Source organism: Fulmarus glacialis, unplaced genomic scaffold (assembly GCF_000690835.1).
Source record: "Fulmarus glacialis isolate BGI_N327 unplaced genomic scaffold, ASM69083v1 scaffold4775, whole genome shotgun sequence".
NCBI lineage: Eukaryota > Metazoa > Chordata > Aves > Procellariiformes > Procellariidae > Fulmarus > Fulmarus glacialis.
Genome location: NW_009214790.1, coordinates 1,708 through 21,010, shown reverse-complemented (window position 1 = coordinate 21,010; position 19,303 = coordinate 1,708). Strand labels below are relative to the sequence as shown.

The 19,303-nt window shown below is 38.8% G+C and overlaps 2 protein-coding genes across 2 annotated transcripts in view; one reads left to right on the top strand and one right to left on the bottom strand.

Annotated features, from left to right (window-relative positions):
• The window catches only part of HTR2B (5-hydroxytryptamine (serotonin) receptor 2B, G protein-coupled), a 10,566-nt gene extending 4,869 nt beyond the window's left edge, over window positions 1-5,697 (bottom strand). Inside the window, exon 1 of the mRNA XM_009578689.1 lies at window positions 5,388-5,697. Within this exon, the coding sequence (XP_009576984.1) occupies window positions 5,388-5,697 (310 nt within the window). The remainder of the gene's footprint in view (window positions 1-5,387) is intronic.
• PSMD1 (proteasome (prosome, macropain) 26S subunit, non-ATPase, 1) overlaps window positions 1-19,088 on the top strand; it is a gene marked incomplete at both ends in the record, with an annotated part of 50,318 nt that extends 31,230 nt beyond the window's left edge. Inside the window, 2 exons of the mRNA XM_009578690.1 lie at window positions 15,803-15,917; window positions 18,972-19,088. Of these exons, the coding sequence (XP_009576985.1) occupies window positions 15,803-15,917; window positions 18,972-19,088 (232 nt within the window). The remainder of the gene's footprint in view (window positions 1-15,802; window positions 15,918-18,971) is intronic.
• Window positions 19,089-19,303: the final 215 nt, after the last annotated feature.

Below are 19,303 nucleotides of genomic sequence, written 5' to 3'. Positions count from 1 at the left end.
AAAGAGGCGGTCTATTTTCAAATCATTAACCAGTAAATTTTAGTATCTAGCTGCGTATTTCCTAAAATAGATATTATGGTTGAAATTATGCTTCAAAAAATTATTCTGTCAGGCAGGTATGAGAAAGTTGTCATTAGTATATTATGAAACGCTTACTCATATTTAATTTGCTATCTACACTTTCAGCTGGCAGTAAGGTATGGTGCCTTTCTGAAGGGGAAAAAAAAAAAGGAAAACCAAAATGTCTTGTGGGTCATGTAACTAGGGGAAAAAAAAAAAAGGCGAGGAAAAAATACTTTACATGTTTTTGCTCACTCCAGAAAAATAAGACTATTTCTTTTGACTCTGTGATGAAGGATTAGTTCAGATAAAACGTGAAAAATGGAAAGTGTATTCTACATCTTGAAGGATGGCAGATAACACAGCTGGATTTCAAGTGAGCAGCTAATACTTCTGTTGGAGAGTCCTTACCTGCTGCTCCCTGGTTTATAACTGCTTTGCTTTCTGGAGAATTGCAGTGTGATAAAATTCTTTACTTTTGTAGTTAATTTACTCTTTGCAGAAGAAAACCCTCAAATATTTTGCATTAAAAAGCTCTTTTCCTTCTTTTAAATATAGATGCATTTAAACAGCTATCTGATGCAAAGCAACCTTGTACGTTTTTATGAGTTGTAAGAGCTTTTGTTAGTTGATAAGTGCAACTGAACAGAGAAGGCTTTGTCTCTTCTTTATTTTTGTCTTGTTTTTAACTGGGTGCAGAAGGCAGTAAGTTATCACATTCATGATTATAGATAGCATTATGTACTATTATATTTGTGTGTATGAGATGATGGTTTTTTATCCAAACAAAATCAGAGTAGACTTTAAATACAGTAGCTGATAAGAATTGAAGAATATGGTTATTATTTAAACAAAACAAATATTGTGAAACTGATCCCTTAAAGTCCAGAAGTGTCACGTCGTTGTCTAGGATTCATACTGTGGTGTATTTTGCTTTTACTTATTTTGATTTGTTGGTTACACCTGTGTTAGAAGCTCTGTGCCTAGTGTTTGAGGGACTGCTCTGGGCTGAGATTTTGTGCTTTCCTGGTGGTGGTGGTGGTGTGTATCACTGTTGGCCTATTGTGTTAGTTTGGGAGTAGGGAAAAGCTGGAATATTAATTTCCCCTCAGGACTCAGAAAGCATCTCTGACTCTTGAACATGATGGTGACTTGCTTGTTTGTTGTCCTGCTTTATAATTCAGACAGGAGGTAAAATGAATATGTTCTGCCAAGCGGTGATACGAAGCCATTAGAAGGTCATGCTTAGTTTGGATTGTTACAAGTTCCGATTCTTCTAGTATAGATCCACACTGTTGGAGCAGACCAGAGCATTTACTGGGCTGACTGAGATTCTCCACCTTCTTTTTCCTTGGGAGTTGAAATGCTGATTTAAACAAGCTAGTAGATTGGATTTTTACATTTTTTTTTTAAATGCCTAGGTTACCTGACAAATGTGCCTGCCTGAAAACTTGTCTGGTTTCTCCAATTGTCAGGTGGTATAAGATAAAAATATATTCCTCTTTCCTACAAACCTTGCCTCGGATCCTCCCAGCACTGCAGCAGTGCTGCTATTGCAGATTATTGTCCTTATTTTGAGTCAATACAAGATAAAATGCATGTTTTAAGATTTATCTTGGACCTTAAGAGAAGTAAGATGAGACAATTGTCTACCCTTGATTAATCTTTATTTAAGAAAAGCTTTATTTATGGAAAATACCTTAGAAATGTGTAATCCTTAAAACAAAGTACAGTATAGAAGAGCTGCTCTTGCTATAAGCCAAAAGGTTTTTTGAAAGCTTGGGAGAAAGCACTGCTTGTGTACATGTATAAGCATGATTAAGAGAGATCTTTAAATAGACTTGGAAACCGTTTGTTCTTCTGCTATAAGGGCTGCTGAAACGTGTTGCCTATAAAGGATTTTGTTGCTGTTAGATAATGATGCTTTCACTGAGATGGAAATTGGATATTTTTAATCACTAGCTGACGTAAGCTTAGGCTTCACTCTTCAAATTGGTGCGCGTGTGTAGCCTGCATGTGTGGTGTTCACCTCGTGTCAGTATTCGGCGTTGTGGACTGCATAGGCCTGGTGTTTCCAGGCTGCTGTCTTGCTGTTTCACCCCCGTGGCTGCCTGCCTTTATTTCTCTGCTACAATTACAGCTTCAACAGTAGTTGTTCAGTGTCATGTAGTTTTTTGAATATAGCCAAAGTAATTTTTTTTTATTGCTTCGTGAGGAATAAACCTTTGTTTTCTTACTTATCTGTCGATTTGAGATTTTGGAAAGTAGCCCTCAATTAAAGCAGTTTTCTCTGATAGTTTGCGCAAGCAAGAAAGGAAGATTCGTCATCAGTAATGGGGGAAGATTAAGACAGTGATTGCTTGTGATAGATTTTAAAAAATAATGGTTTGCAGCCTAGGACGATCGGCATTACCTTCTGATTTTTAGGTGGATGAATATCAGGAATAGAGAACATATTTTAAAAGATAGTACATGCACTGCCTCCAAGTAACCCATTGCCCACCAAGCCATGGACAACAGACTTCTTCCTGCTGCAGGCTTTGCAAATGAGAGGATCTCTCCGGTTTATTTGCTAATTTCACTATCCGATGAATAGCAACATTTTTGCTTTCCTTCAGTAGTTCTGAGTGTTAGATATTTGGATAACTCTTTTGAAAGGTAGATTTCAGAGAATGTAATTATTTCCTAACGTGCTCTCCTTTTTTTGGAAGAGATGAGAAGAATTTAGCAAGCAATAAAAGCAATGAACTATTTGTATATTCTGACACTCACACTCCTAAATTAAAATTGCAGTGTATATTTGTACCAGAGTACATTTTGGTTGCTCTGCTGAGAGTAAATAATCTGCTGCTCATGGTAGTATACCTGCGAGTGAGTTACATGTTTGTTTGTTTGTTTATTTATTTATTTTTAAAAGGGGCAGCTCTTTATTACAGTGACAGTCTATTTCTGAAGGTTTTTCTGTAAGCGTATCATCAGGGCATGGAGCCAGTTTCGGTAGTAGGTTTTGAATTTGAACGCTCTGTGACACATCAGTTTTTACAGTCAGGATCATTTAATGTGACTGCACTTTAGTTCACACCTTTTCCTTCAAATACTCTCCACATAATTAGATATCAGTCCCAAATCGGAAGCATAATATTTGTATTCTGTATCTAGAAGCTGCACCCAGCTATTTCATTATTATGGAAACATTCCTGTGTGGAAGTGCCAGGAGGCTGGATTTAATTGGCTCTCTGGCTAGCAATGATTATTCATGTTCAAGTAGTTATCTGGCTAATGTAGCTTCAAGATTTAGACTTGTTATGTATTTAAATGTCTGTTCTAGCTTCATTCCAGTAACTCCTCATGTTTTGCTCATGCTTTGAACTTCTATAAACACCTCAGCATCTTCTCCCAGTCGGTGAAGAGGCAAAGCAGTTTTTCTGGTTGGCTGCCAAAGAGATACTTGTATGCAAGAAATTTCAATTTTAACTATTGCTGTGTGAAAGGCTGGTCGCAGTCTTACTTAGTTAATTATAACTAATTTTGCTACTTTCTTGTAAATTTCCTGCAACATGAAAGATGCTTTTGTTTGACTTCTAAATTAAGATTCCTAGCATGCTTTAAACTGTTGTAACCAGGGTTTAGCACTGGATTAATTGAGAGATTAAGGCGCAATAGTCTCTTTATAAAGTTAAAAAGAAATGAATTATTTATGTAGCAAAATGAAAATAATTTTTAAAAATCCAAAACAAAAAAATTCCACCACCACCAAAAAACAAAATCCAGAACTTGCCTTCCCTTTCTATTAATTGCTAGTCCAATACTAGTACTTTTTATGGTTAGTAGTTTTTTAGTAGTAGTAGTATTAATATTAGTATTAATGAGGCATTTGGCAGGAACTAAGCAGTTACAGTATCTGTGTGTAGGTATGTATGTACATATCTGGTTTTTGCCTCTACACACACATGTGCACATACATGACATACCAAGGTTTTTTATAAGTGACTGTGGTTTTTTTGAGTTAGAAATCACTGTCCTAGTCATGTATGTTCATTTTTTCTTTTTAGAAACTGTTGCTTGCAAAAAGGCTATTTTATGATCTCAACACTGAATTCTGACCTCCAGTTCCTACTTCTGTTTAGGGAGCAGCAGTCTGTAATATGTAGAAATTCAGTCTCAAGGCATTTAGTGAATAAACACATTTGTTAATAAAGTGATACCAGTCTTCTGCAGCAAACAAAAGCTACTGATGGCCTTTCTGAAATAAAGTTTATGATTGTGTTTCCCTGTTGCTCAGGCAACTCTTAAAGATCTAGCATAGGAAAAATGGAACTCCTGCAGCCTTTCATTATCTAGGGCTCAGTGGTATCTATACCTTAAAGATAACTGTGTAAATTCGTAAGTTTATTGAAAAACCTGTCTCGTTGATTTTTTTTTTCCACTTGTATGATACGAAAATAGACCATTTAAAATGTATTCTTAAAGAAACTTTAGGAGAGAGACTTTCCCATGGAGCTGCCTCTGATTAGTTGTCAGAAGCAATATCTGAAATAAAGCTGGGCATGAGAGAATATGAAAGTCATGCTTGTTCTGTAATGACTAAGCAGAAAGAAAATGTCACACCCAAAGTATGTTCATCTAAAAAATACGTCTTTTTTTCCATATGAACCAGACTAAATGATAAATCTGAGTCTCAAACATTAGGTACAAGGATTGAGGTTTCCTTGGCTTGACAGATGAGTTAATACTTTGGGACGCTTTACGAACCTGCCACGTTCCCCAGGGCAGGAGAAAATCGGTTTCTCTGAAACTGGTACTGGTAAAGTTTTTTGTCACTGATGGTACCAGGGACCATGTCTGACTGCTCATGGAGCTTGGAGTCAATACTAAGGTAAAATCAGGTGCCTGACTCCTAGAAAGTTCCAAACCTGTTCAGTGCACTGAACAGATACCTCGTCTTCATTTCACGTTTTTTAAGAGAAGACTGCCTGCAATTAGTGTAGTGTCCAATAGAACAGCCACCAACATTGTGCTGATGTTAAAAATAATATTACACTGTACAAAATGTAATTTTCCATGTCCATCTCCAATTTAGTATCAGTTCTAAGTCTCAGGTGATTTCTGAATTGTTTGTTTCAAAGGAAGGAATATCCCAGTGGGTATACTTCCCATAAAGACATTAAGCTATATAAAGGTGAGATGGGAGAGAAGATTTAGCAGCCCTCATCCAAGTGATATTTAAAATTGTAATGGTGGAAAGCAAACTGTTTTTCTGTTTAAATTAAACCTCCCCAAATTGTACCCCATATGCTAGCCTGATGAAACAAACGTGCTGTACTTACCAAATAATATTATGAGAAGGGCAATTGGCATCACAAATAGACCCACGAGCAAATCTGCCACCGCCAAAGACGTCAAAAAGTAGTTGGTAGCATATTGCAACTTCTTCTCCAGAGACACTGCCAGTATGACAAGTATGTTCCCCCCGATGGTGGGGATTATCACCAGGAGGATCAGTAAAGCTGCCCAACGCACTTTGTTTCCTTGTTCGTCGCTTGGGTAGTCCTGCTTGGGTTCTCCTGCTACTGAGACAGGCGACCAAGATTCATTGCCAACTCCAGACCCGTTCAGGAGATGTGAAGGATAGGACATTTTTGTGTCCAGCAGAATGTATTCAGGAGCTGTATTTTGCGCAGGAATTGTGTTTGGTGTGAGAGTTCACTGTTCCTCTCTGGTCCAGGATGGTCCTGAAGAAGGGCCAGCATGGTCAGTGTGGTAAACTGGTCATCTGCTATTTTGAGATACTGTAACCATGTCTGAGCCGGTATCCAATTTTTTTGTCCTGTGCCTTGCTGCGTGCAATTAGGTCTTAAAAATGAAAGTCCTGTCTTGTGTCCATCTCTGGTTGGTAAAGTTCAGTGGTCTGGTCTCCCCTTTATAGCGAGGTTCAGGTTTCAGAAGATTATAGGAGACAGTTCAATAGCTGCGAAAAGTAAGCAGTGCATTAGCTTCCTTTTTTTTTTTTTTCTTTCTACAGCGGTAAAAAGTGATAGATTAATTTGGATGCCAAATGGTTCCCTTTAGATACAGTGTACGTAGATTTGCTCTTTGTAAGTCCAAACTGATGCAAAGGCAGATGCTCGCGTTGTGTATATGCAACTCCTCCTCTCCCGAGTGTCTAGTCTCCAGCAGCGTGTGCGTAGGCAGGCGGCAGTTCCCATATTTCCCCTTATTAAGAATCCTGTTTCTCCACAGAGGGTCACCCCCAAAATATCTTCAGAAATGATGTATGAGGTTTCCCTTTTAATGTCTACAGTTCCTAATTTATCAGGTGAGGGTCAGGAAGCTGTAGACAATAAAACACTGGTAACAGTCTCAAGGGGACCACAAAGATTTATGGAACTGAGACATTTAAATTTACCCATTACTTGAAGGGGGGCGTGTGTAAACCGCTTGTTTTTGTAATCTGAGCAGGGCTTTTATTAAGCACAGCCTTTTCTCTCCCTCTCTCTTTCTCTTTCTCTCTCTGTCTCTCTCAACTCTGCTGAAGACTTAACGCTTACATTTCCCCCTTCAAGCAGAGACTAAAACAGCTGTCATGGCATTAAGCTGAACAAATGCTCGGTTACTGAGAAGATTTGATGTGTTGCAATTTTCAGGTGAAGAAAGCCTTACCTCTTTCTTTTGCGTTTTAGTAGAGTTCACTTTGCATCCAGGAAGATCCTTTGTAACTTTCTTTTTCATCACGTGGTGGATTTTAAGATAAGATTTTTCACTACTTTCTGGAAAACAAGTTGTTCATTTGGGTTTGGGTTTTGTAATTTTTCTAAAGCTTGTCTCTTTGTGTGCTTTTGTTCGGCACTTATGTTTCTTCTAACACCAAGATTAAGGATTTCTATTTTGGGAAAACTGTATTTCTTACCCAGGTATTTTCTCCAACTCTTGAATGGAGGAGAAGAATCATTCTTGCCACATTTTAAAAAAGATAGAAATAAGATTGTGTTCTTTTTTTGCTGTCCTTCCTCTTCCATTCTTTTGATGACTTTACTTAAGTGATCAGCAGAGTCTATGTGCAGTTTTCTCTTTGTTCATTAGCAAAGCTTGCGGGCTGCTGCTACCCTCATTTGTTGATTGACTCGTTCCAGTGTATCCAGTGCTTGAAAAGAAGAAAATGAGTGGGGGTTTGGCTGGAAAAGAGCCAGAGAGGGTTAATTGATTCAGTGCTTCAGTACTATAATGTATGCTCCTTGTAGTTGTATCAGGATATGCAGATCCTGTAAACGACCCTTCACGCTACAGTATTGTAGCTATATGCACGGTAGCGGTAGCAAGTGTATGCCTGTGCACTCGCTTGCTCTCTGGACGGAAGCACAGTTAACCCTAAAAAGTTCTGCTGCCCTGTAAACACTCCAATTTTTTTCTTGACTAATTTTATAGAAGTATTGTCTAGCACACTATTTTAATTGTGTGCACTGTTACTTTAAATCTTTCTTCATGCAGCTGCTTTTTATTATCATGAGTGTTCTCTTTGCTTACCTTCAGCTTTCAGTCAGATGTGTGTGTATGGTCTCTAACATCATCTTATAATTCTGCATTAAAATGGAAATGGAGTTCACTTCCAGGGACATTAGCTGGACAAGTGTGTAATAGAGTCCTTGAGTTTAAGGCCAGAAGAGACCATGAGATCATGGTCTGACTCCCTGTATGTTGCTGGCCATTACATTCCATGAACTGCTAGTGCTCACCAGGCTTGAGCTGGGAATTGGGTCCTCAGTGAACTGTGAATCAATTTTTTTTTTTTTTTTTTTTTTTTTAAAAAAAAAAAGCATTCATATCTTTAGAATACAGCTACTTCGGGGCCAAAGAGAGAAAGCAGCTGCCAGAAATTAATAGAAATACTTGACTTAAAGTGTGTTCAGATCATACAATATAATTTCCAGCAAAGTAGTTTTCACTTGTTCCTTATTTTTTCTGTTTAAAGGAAACCTTCAGTAAGATTCCATGCTATATTCATTTGCAATTGACTTTTGATATCTTTGTTCTTCAGAAAAGTATATATTAGGAAATAAAGATTAATCCAGCTATGGTAATTCTGTTTCCTTATCTGACCACCTCCCCATTGTCACCCCCGACAGTACTGAGAGAGTAGAGCACATGAAAACATACAAAAAGCAGAAATCGAGACAGGATAATACTGTATTAGTCTAATGAGCATTTGGATTCAGCTTTTCTTAAGCTCAGCTATGTCTAATCAACTTCTGGTTTATTCTATAAATCTTGAAGGCTCTCCTGGCCTTGATCTAACTGTACTTGAAGTCTTTACCAAAATTTCCAATGATTAAACACAAACACCCAGTGTTCACTTTTTCTGATTGTACAGATGAAGCTTGTTTTCCTTCATCATTGACACTTGAGCTATTTTTTTCCTTGTTGAAAGGTGGCTGGAATTATTACCGCTTTCTGGAGATGGAGCTATTGGCAGTATGTCTGCATCATAAATGGGAAGAAAAAAAAGAAGTCCCGGAGTAAAACCACCAAAGTATAGTAAAAGTTAGATTAATCCTTTAACTTCAGTGGTGGGTGTATGCCAACGTGCAGATTTTCATGTCACATCTCTGAATTTAAAGAACAGCATTAAAACTTCTGGGGAAAAAATAGACAATGCATCTATCAGAACCATCTGATAATCACCAGCATCAGTTACTGATGCAAGTCTGTGTTGGAGCTGAAACATTATCTTGAAGGAGGTTGTTGGTGGTTTTTTTTTTTTTCACTTTTCACAGTTTCTCTTTCACAGCGCAGTAGACACTATCCTCAATCGCTTCCGTGTGGGGGAAATGTCAGAGTTATAGAAGTGTAATTTTGTCAACTTGAGTTCTGTATTACCTCTTCATAAATTTTCTTCATAGATCTTACCATCTGAAAAGCATCACTGTTGGCTACTGCAGTAAAGAGTTGTTTTGGTCAAAGTGAAAATCAAGTGTTCCCACTTCTCTGGAATGCCTCAGTGGATGTTTTAATGTCATTTATATGACAAAATCAACTCTTTAGCTGCTAAAATGATTAATTAAATAAATTGGGAGGGGGGAGGCACCTTAATGAAGCACCAGCTGAAGGCCTGCAGATTGCTCTGATGTAAGCTGTATAAATGCATTCATATCTAATTGAAAAGGAAATTATTTTTTTAAATGCAGATGAAAACAGAGTTTTCCTGGGAACTTGTGGAGGAAGATGGTATGAGTTTAGTGGCACGTAGGCTTGCATAGCATATATACCTGTTTGGTGCATTATTTCATTTCAGATGGCTAGAAAACTTATCTGCCTTTTATGATGTTTTTTGAACTTTCCCAGGTTTTAATCATTTCTGAGAAATACATCCTCCTGTGTAACTATTACAGATCTGCAACAGGCTCTTCACTGCATGCTTCTGGCCAGACTTTTTGTGCAGGCCTCTGTCCTGTCCCCATGTCCAAGTCCTCTCCTATGTTAATGCTGATAAATCTTAAATCTTGCTAGACCCCACTTCTGGTCACCGTAACCGGAATATTTGAACCATGCATAGATTTTTTTTTTTTTTTCTTCCCCTCACCCCTTGCTGTTATTTCTGTTTTCAAATTGCCAATACTGTTTTATTTGAATGGAGCCATGTCTACATTAGATGTGAGCTGACACCGGTGGCAATGTTGTTGAATCGGTGCATATCCCTCGAGTTCATCTGCTGCGCCTGTTGGCAGCATTCAGCCTCATCCTCCTGACAGTGGGAGGCTTCCTAGAAGTTCTCATTCTTTAGCAAGTCTTGCTTAGGCAACCAGGAGGCATTTCAGAGAAAAACATTGTGGAGAAGGAGGCTGTGTTGCACATGAAATAGTTGCAGGAAATTCCTGGCACGGGAATAGCTCGGATCCTTTTTGTCAAGAGAGAAAGAGACGGTGTTTATACCCATGCTTAGTCTACACCGAAATATGTCAGTTTGTTGCATTTTTCTCTGCAGGTTTTCCGTCTTCTATGTTTTCCCCCCTCTGTTATACACCCCTCCTTCAGAAATGACTGCAAATTGTGCAATAAGATATCTGCATTCCTCCTTTATTAACTCATTCATGGATGAAATGAAACTACTGTTAAGCTTTTCTTTTTTTTATCTGTCACTGCACTGCCAAAGCAACTTGTGGAAATAGTTCTGGATCAAATGATTAATTCATGTCCGATAGTTTAGAAAGTCATAAATATTTAGAATCTTTTGAAATATGACTGGGGAGACTTAATGAGGAATTTAAAAGATATATTTGACATTGTTCTTTAATTCTCTGACATTTCATTTTTCACTGAGTTGTAAAGCCCTTAAATATTTAGACTAAAAAATAAGTGTATGTTAGTGATGCCTCAGATGCTTCCATTTTTAGTCTCAATCACAAGACCAGTGTGATGGTTTATTTTCAGTAGTCTGTTTATTTACTTATCGATGCTACCTTATATACATATACAGGTTTCATATTTAAATATTGCTGAAATATAAAGAGAAATGGCAATAGTCCTCTAACCTTCAAGATCTACAATTTACAGAATTGGAGATAAACTGTGCAAAGTATTTGGATGTGATTCTAACTGGGCTGTGATCTAAGAAACTAAGTGGAATATGCTTCAAGATATGGCAGTCAAGTTTTTTTTAATTTGTCTTGTGGTGTTTTTGCATGCCTCTTGGACAAAAAGATTAAAATGGATCGTTAGACAGAGTCGATGTACCTAACAGCATTCCTCAACTTTCAGTAGCCCAATAAGGCTCTTGTAGGCAAAGCCTACTAAGAATTACAGTATCTGCAGATGTTGCAGTTGTAATTACCTTCAGAAAAAAAAACAGTTTAGGTTCCTTACAGATTCCTAATAATGCTGCTGTAAGAAATGTTTCATGGTGAAAAGGAAATACAATTTCAGGGTTCTCTGCAAACTGTGGAGTACCTTCCATGGACAACATCATGAATTGAAAGAAAACTGACCGCCTTCCCTGTCCAGCTGATCTGTTCTGGTGGTTTTTTCCTGTTAGTCTGTAACAACTGACATCCTGGTTTTTATTTTGTGAATTTTTGCACTGGAGGCTTAAGAAAAACTTTCTTTCCTCTCTCTTTGGAAGTAATGAAGAATCCAAAACTTTCTTTTGTTTCTCAGAAATTCTAGGGAGGTTACAAGCTAAGTATCAGCTTTTATATATATAATATTTATATGTATATAAATGTCACTTAAATTTAATTATATCCAGGAGATGAACATTCCTAGGAATGAGATCAAAGTTGAGGCTAAGGCTAAGGTCATTGGGCAGGAGTTAGGCAGCTCCTTTCTGTTCTCTCTGGTTCTAGTTTCAGTGAAGATTCACACTCCTTAGCCACATAGGGTGTTTGTTTCTTGTGGAGGTTTTGAGAGCAACCAGTTGGTGAGTAAACTAATAAAATGCTAGCTATTATGTTTTGCGGAGAATCTCTCATTACTGTCTTGGTGCATCTTTATTTTTCTTTATGGTTTTGTTAATGACTTCTGCAACAAACGAAACTGGATCTTGGAGGAAGTCCTTCATCTGCAGCCCATATATCACAACAGTAGAACTTATCCTGGTGTGGGGTGGAAACAAAGCTGTAGCTGACTACTGTGTTGAAGTCCCATAGAAGAAACTTTTAGGCTTTTTTGGCTTCTTGATTCATTTAGTTCCCTAGTAACAGAGAGAACAAAGTCGAAGCTAGTTGTGATGTTGTTTTTTTGTATATGGGTCTGGGTTCACTGACATCTGTGTTTTGATGCATTATGTAGGAGCAGTTGAACAATTTTCAGATGAAAATAAAGGAAATAATCAGGCCATTCTTTTGTCGTCATTTTGCTGTTGTAGTAAAATGTAATTGCAAAAGCAAACTGCTTGAGCGAAACCAGTGTTAGGAAAAAAGGAAGGAACCAGTGCATTAAAGATAATTTGGTTTAAAAATAGACATTGCCTATCTTTCTAAGATATACAGCCCAGTTTAGAGACATGTCTTAGGCTTTAATGTAGGAATTTTTAGATGAAATTACTGGACTCTGTTATGGGAAGGTCAGATTAGAGGACTACGGTATGTTGCTTGTGTCCTCAAAATATACTAAATATACTCCAGATTTAGAATTTTTACTATGACTTTTAAGAAGAGGGGAGAAGATTGTGTCTGGAGATGAAACTTTTGCCCACTAAATCTCCAGATGTTATCCTGGTATTTCATGTGATGTTATTTTCTATGTTTAACTTGCAGTAATGACAGATGTCCGTATTAGGACTAAGAGTACCCTGTTGTTGAGTGTGACTTCTGATAAACCATTTATCTTTTTTTAGTACTGCTTTTAAGTTTTCTCACACTTTGTTACTTCTCTCCCTCTCCCACCAGAGGTTTCTACTCAATAACCACATTGTTTCAGCCATCAGCAGAACAGAGTGGTGGAGGTATCCAGCAGGGAGCCAGAGGGGTGGACTTTGTTTGGGAACCTGCGTGGGGCTTGGTACCAGTGAAGTGGAAACTTCCTCCATCAGCAGCAGGACTGCCCCTCTGTTCTGCTGAATGTCAAGTCAGCAGCTCGTGTGGCTGTGCTCTAAATGAAGGGTGACAGCCTCGGGCCGGGGGGAAGAAAACGTGGTCATGTTTTAAACATACTCCCCAACTGCATTGCTAGTTGGAAGTAATGCCACGGGAGCACGATTGCAGCCCGTAACTGCTTATGAGGGCTTTTTAATTTTTCTTTTGATCATTTGACAGAATTGTTTGCGGTTTATGAATTTTATTAAGCGTGGGTTTGGGTTTATATGGGCTAACCTTTGGCAACAGTGTGTAGGACTTTGTAAAGCATCTAAGCCATAAAGCGAGCCAGCAAATGTAATTGCTTAAGCATTGATGCCAACAGTGCTCTTGTGTACTGAAGTCCTGTTCCTCTGATAAGCATTTTTACAAGGCTCTTCAGCTTCCTCGACCCGCTTGTGGTTCTGCCTTCTAGTTCTCTATTACGTGGGAACACACTTTTTGAAGATTGTGGGTTTGAGAAGACTGTGTTACTGGGGAAAGTGGTGGGACCCCTAAAGTGGATTTACAGAAGGCCCTCTGTCAAAATGTTTGACTGTTTTATGGATCGATTTGAGATAAAAACGTTTAAGATAATGGCCACAAATAATGTAAATCTGGCTAAGAATTCCAAAATCAATTAGTGTACATTAATCCTGATTTTATAATAAAAACTGTGTTGGAACTTCTGAGCCTTCAGACACAAAGATGTGTCCCAAGTTAATGATTCTATAAAATCCAGCTTTCTGAACAGGAATTTAATGATTAATGCTTCAAAGTGCATAATCACATCTTTGCCAGAGGATGTTTTTCTCTTCTTTGGCTCACAATCTGCCTGTTCAACATTTGCTGAAGTAAAGCAAACACAAAGGTGTTAAGAGTCTTTGTGCAAGAGCTGAAGTCTTCTGTGCAGCTGAATGCTTGGGCTCATTTATTATAGGATTTGTGATTCCTGGTCTCCACATCAGCTCATTTTTAAAAAAACGTGGTCAGCATCCAAGCTGTTATTTGAACAAGAGACTGACAGGTAGTTTTACATGTCTTTTAGTTTATAGTCTTAACTTCTACTGCTTGCTTGCAGGACAGAATTGTTCCGTTTCCCAGCTCTTCCCCCTTTCTTAACATTTGTCATCATGGCTGCATCTTAGAGGCAGCAGAGTTTCCAGCAACTTTGTGTTTGTTCCTCTCTTCTTGTGTGTATTTTTTTGCTGCTGTTTGTTTTTTTTTTATTAAGGTGGTGGTGGTAGATGGGATTCTTTCCCCATGTGGATATTTTGGGAAAACTCATAAAGAAACAGACTGTTGGAAGCAGGGGTGAGGTAGGAGATCTGGGTACTTGCTGCCATTACTGCTGAGGGGTTGAGTAACCTCTGAAACCTGTGGGTCCCTTCAGCAATTCTGGAGGAGGACTGGAGTCTGTGTGGTGGTGCTGCCTGTCTGCAATCAACTGGAGCAGGAGAAGGAAGTGTAAAGAGATGTTTAGGACTAGTTATCGGAGGAGACTGTGGGAAAATGTTGAAATGGGAAGAGATAATAGCTAGAATAGAAATTAACTGATTTTGTGTGTAGTGTATAACTGAAGTATGAGTCTCTGGTTATATGAGCATGTCTTTGGTCTGCAGTCACAGTGAAAGAAGAGAATGAACTAGATTATTGCTTAAGGTCTTTTTTACTTCTGTTTTCTATGATTCAGGTATTCATTTAAGTAAAACCAATGCTGGAGCATACTCTGTAATGGTTTTTCTACCTCTTGAGTTGTTGAGTGCTTTGATAGACAGTGATCCTACATGATGCTATATTTCCTGTATACAACAGATACTGCTGCCACCCTCCAACCTCCATCCTTCAGTATAGCAAGTGTAAGAAGGGAAGCTAAAACTAAGGTGTTCTTGTTTCAGACTGAAATCAGTTTATAGTCAAAGTAAATGGCTTGCAAGACTGCTTTTAGGATTGTGAATATGACAGTTAAAAAGCTAGTCTGGACTGCAAGACACAGTGAGAGTGGATAACCAGATGATGTGCACTTTGAAAACAGACATTAAATCACTTGCAATTTATAGTTTCCCATCTTTCTTTTTCATGAGCAGGTACTTGCCAACCACATTCTTGCATTGCTCTTGTGTTCATGGTGTCATGAGATTGGGTAAATTTAACAGATTAGCTGCGATGGATGTGCTTGCGATGAGTTCAGAATGCAGACTTGTCTGATGCAGAGATGCTTATTTTACAAACAATTTTGCCTTTGCTGCGTTAGAAGTGCTGAAATTGGCAGTGTATGATGTTGTTAAGTGGTTTGCGTGGCATCAAAATTAAGAGTGATAAATATGACTACAAAGACAGGAGGGAAACATATCCACACCTGCAAGTGAGTTCTGCCTTACTTCAGAAACACTCAGTATTCACAAGACTGTTTGCATTAGCAACATTACAAGACTGTTTGCATTAGCAACATGTGCTTCTTGCTGTGGGAAATTAAGGGTTCCCTTTCATCTCCCCCAGCACTGGGATAGAAGTTCTGTTGCCGTAATGACCAACAGAACACTGGTTCCCAGGGGCGAGGCATGGAGCATATGTTCCCTTTTCAGATCTCTTAAAAGGCAGCAACATCACAGTGTGACATTGTAAGGAGGCAACAACAGACATTGCTGATAGTGGAAGTGTGTGTTGTATCAGAATTTCCTCACATGCTTTGATTTACAGCAGTAGGTAGGGGTGAGGAAGTCAGCAGAAGCAGAGATTGCAAAAGGGAGTTTGGGACCCACCAACCTTGAAGATTGATTGAATACTGGAGTTGGGTCTGGTGTCTGCTGATGGGGGATTTATACTGTGTCTCTCATGGAGAGTAAACCTCTGCTAGTGGAAAGTGTCACAGCAGCATGATTCTAGAGATAAAGACCTCAATCTCAATGGATATGTCATTCTGCTGGGTAATCTTTTAAAGGCAGAAAATATGCACTAAAAAGGAAGACTTAGTAGTGGGAACTGTGTATGATATCTGCAGTGATAGAGAAGTTTATTCATTTGTGCACTTCCCTGTTCTCCTCTCAGTCTGTTTGTTCCACCCCTCTGGTTACATTTTGAGAAATGCAAAACATACAGTGTGAAGGACAATTTTAAATTTTCCAGTATGAACAGAGTGAAGTCTCCATATTTTGAAGAACAATAATAATAAACAACATTCTTTTTTTGCCTTTCTTTAGGACTCCTGAGCAGTGTCCAAGCGTGGTTTCTTTGTTGTCAGAGAGCTACAATCCCCATGTGCGTTATGGGGCTGCCATGGCTTTGGGTATCTGCTGTGCGGGCACTGGAAACAAGGTAAGGACCAGAAGCCATCTGTTGCCAAGGCTCTTTCTGCTCTCACCTTCCACAGAGACATTTGTGCGAAAACGTCACACACAGAGATCAGATTTCTCACACATGTATACTGCTAGCTAGCTGGACTAGAGCAATGCTTCTTTAAATTCTTTAACTGTCCTGGGCATAGAGATTCTTTTCCTGCTTGTATGGAATAGATAAAGTAGAAGAATGTTTTTATACATTATTGCCACATTCTTGGAATTTTGTCTTCAGAACTTTTCTTAGAGCTTTCTTACTGTCAAGTTGCCACTGACCTTTAAATGTATGTTCAGTACTCCAAAATCAATATTCCTTTGCCCTTGGAGTTGATCTTTTACAGACTGCTTTAGGGGGTACAGGGAGGTGCCAGTGACAGGAAGACAGCAGATGTTTTGCATAACTTCTAGCTCCTTTCTTCTTTTCTGTGATACACAATTCATGGAAGATCCATGTAGTAAAGCCAAGTGCAATGAAATTTAATGAAATTTACTGTAGTTTCAGGTGTATAATTCACAGCCAGTAAATTTTATTCTCGCTTTGTAAGTGTCAGTGAAGGATAGTTCTCACAGATGATAGCAGGGACCTTTTAGAGTAGAAGGATTCCCACTTCTGCTGTGGGAAGTGAGTGCTCATTTGGACAAGCAGCAAGTAATCTTGGGGATAAGCTTCCTCTACTTCACCCACATGTGTATATAATCTGTACTGGTACTGAATCACAGTTTCAAAACAGGTTCACAGACTGTTCATGTAGAAGTAATATTTCATACTTCTGAGTCTTTGATAAATCTCACACTTACCTGTATCATCCCTTCCTCAGCTAGTATTAAAAACTAGGTCTGTGGCTCTTGCAAGTGAGTGCTCCCCAGCATGTCACTTGTGTTGTGAAATACACAGAATGCTGACATGCACTGCCTGCTGTCTTCAGTATCTAAAGCATGCAGACTTGAAAGCAAACTGAAAGTCCTATTTTTATCCACGTTGCTTTATTCTCAAGTGGAAAGTGGAATCAAGGAGCTAATTATTTTTAACCTGCTGCATCTGACAAGTTGATTTAAGTGGAAATGCTTTTAGTCATACAAAGAAGTCTGTTTTATTTCCAGATACATTGTGTGATAAAGACCTAAACCATCTGATTATACGCAGATATGTGTTCCAGAGCTTATATTAGTAGGTTTTGAAGGCCCAAATATATTCAACTGTGGAGGTCAGAAAGTTCAGCTTTTTGTCATAGTTGATGTTCCATACACGGTATTGAATGTGTGCCAAAGAATGAATGAGTCACCTTCAGGTGGCGAAGCACAGCCTTCAAGATAGCTCAATTGGAAAAAACAGTCTTAAGTGAAGGCATGATATTATTCTAGAAGTGGTTCTTAGAAACAGTGTTTTGTATAAAATCAGCTTGTTTTTAAAAGCCTCACCCTGACAGAAGTAACACCGAGAGGGGTCTGTGCTGGGAGACTCATGCACTCAATTGCATTTGCTCATGTCCTAAGTTTAAGTATGGACAGGAGAGAGCTCTGTACAAGAGATTGTCAAGTAATTCTGCCTGACTTTTGTAATCAGAAGATCACATAATAGATTAGAAGAGCTCTTTGAGCTTCTTAGGGTGGATGTCTAACTGTTATCTCTCCTATCTAACAGCTTGCTTCACATGCCATTTCAGAGTGCTTTTAGAAAGCCCTTGCGTTGCCACAGACCGAATTTATCTGTGCAGCCCATGGCTGTACAAACTGCTATCTAAGGTTTTTTCCGCTTAAACCTGGAGAGTGTGGTTGGTGAAGGCTGGCTGAGCCCACTAACAACTTGCTCCTGTTGAAACAGGTAGTCTTGGTCCCTCCTGCCACCTTTTGCTCTGTCTCATGTCCAGCTCCCTGGTGAGCTGGTTCAGATACAAACTCACAGAAAACTGACCCAGATAACACAACAAAAAAGGGAACAGTTCTCTATTGAATTACCGAGGTGGAAAAGCTCACTGCGAGGTGAGACAAGGACTGTAGCTAGCACAGGGAAAAGGGGAGAGACTGGATAGCTGAAGGGAAATTGAGGAAGGAGAGGGATCTTGTTTTGGCAGCAGTGAGTTTAGATGAGCTCAGTTGTCTTGTGTAATGTGCACTGAGGACGTTGCATGGTTAGAAATGAATTTGTCTGTGATAATTCTACGTATGTTTAAGTCATGGCTTTCCAAGTGGCAGAACTGTAAATGGAGATAAAAAATGTGCCTAAAGATATGATTTAGTCTGAGATGCCTGCAAATTGCACATGCTAGTCTTGGGTACATCGAAGCAGCATTTATTACAATAGACTCTTTTATAGCTTTTCATAATCAATGACTGCACTGAAAGGAATGCTTATTAATAGGTTATCATGGATCATGTTCCTGTTGCACTTAGCTGGGAAGTTACTGAATTTGAAGAAGCAATAGAGTGTTTTGAAATGTTTTCAAAACCTAGATTTACTGTATGGGTCCTCAGAGGCAGCCCCACTTGACGTAGGTTTGAAATGAGTGCTTTCGTGTGATGCTAAATGTTACAGGTTCTAACAATAAAGTGTAAGGCCAAGAATTTGGGACCTGGATTGTTTTAGCATGTCATTTTATAACCTCCAACATGTTGTTTGATATCTCTGGTTCATTTGTTCCTTGCGCAGAAAATGAAGGTAATGCTGATGTATTTTATTGGGAAGAATGGCAAAGAAAGTGAACAAATAATTTACGTGTACTATTTAAGACATGTCAGTAGTTCTAATGTGCTGAATGCATCTGTTACTTACAACAACTGTTTATCTGTTGCCCTATTTCTGCAGGTAGATCTTGTTCCATCCATCGGTTGTTTTCTGTGGTATTTTTTTTTCTTCCCGATTGATGAAAATCCACAGAAATACAGATTTCTGCTTCATTTACCAAGAACAGGCAAAATATATTAAAAAGTATATCTGATAGCATCAATCTGATAACCTTCCATTGGAGTACTGAATCCTGGGATACTGAATATAGTAGTATTAACTTTGTGACTGCTTATTTCTTGTTTTTTTTAGGAAGCAATTAATTTGCTTGAGCCAATGACAAATGATCCTGTGAACTATGTACGTCAAGGAGCTCTGATTGCATCTGCTCTTATCATGATCCAGCAGACTGAGATTACCTGCCCAAAGGTAATGTGGCATACCTTACATACCGGCTTGTTAGGTGGAAAAATGGTCTTGGACGCCAACTCTTTAGTGCATGTCAGCATTGGCAAGATGGTACATGCCTTGTAAAGAGCCAGAGCTGAATGCAGAGCAGGAAGCTCTCCTGCGTGGATCAGAGCATGCACTTTGAGTGGGGGAGCGATGCATGCTGATTGAAACATGCCTGATCGATGACAGCA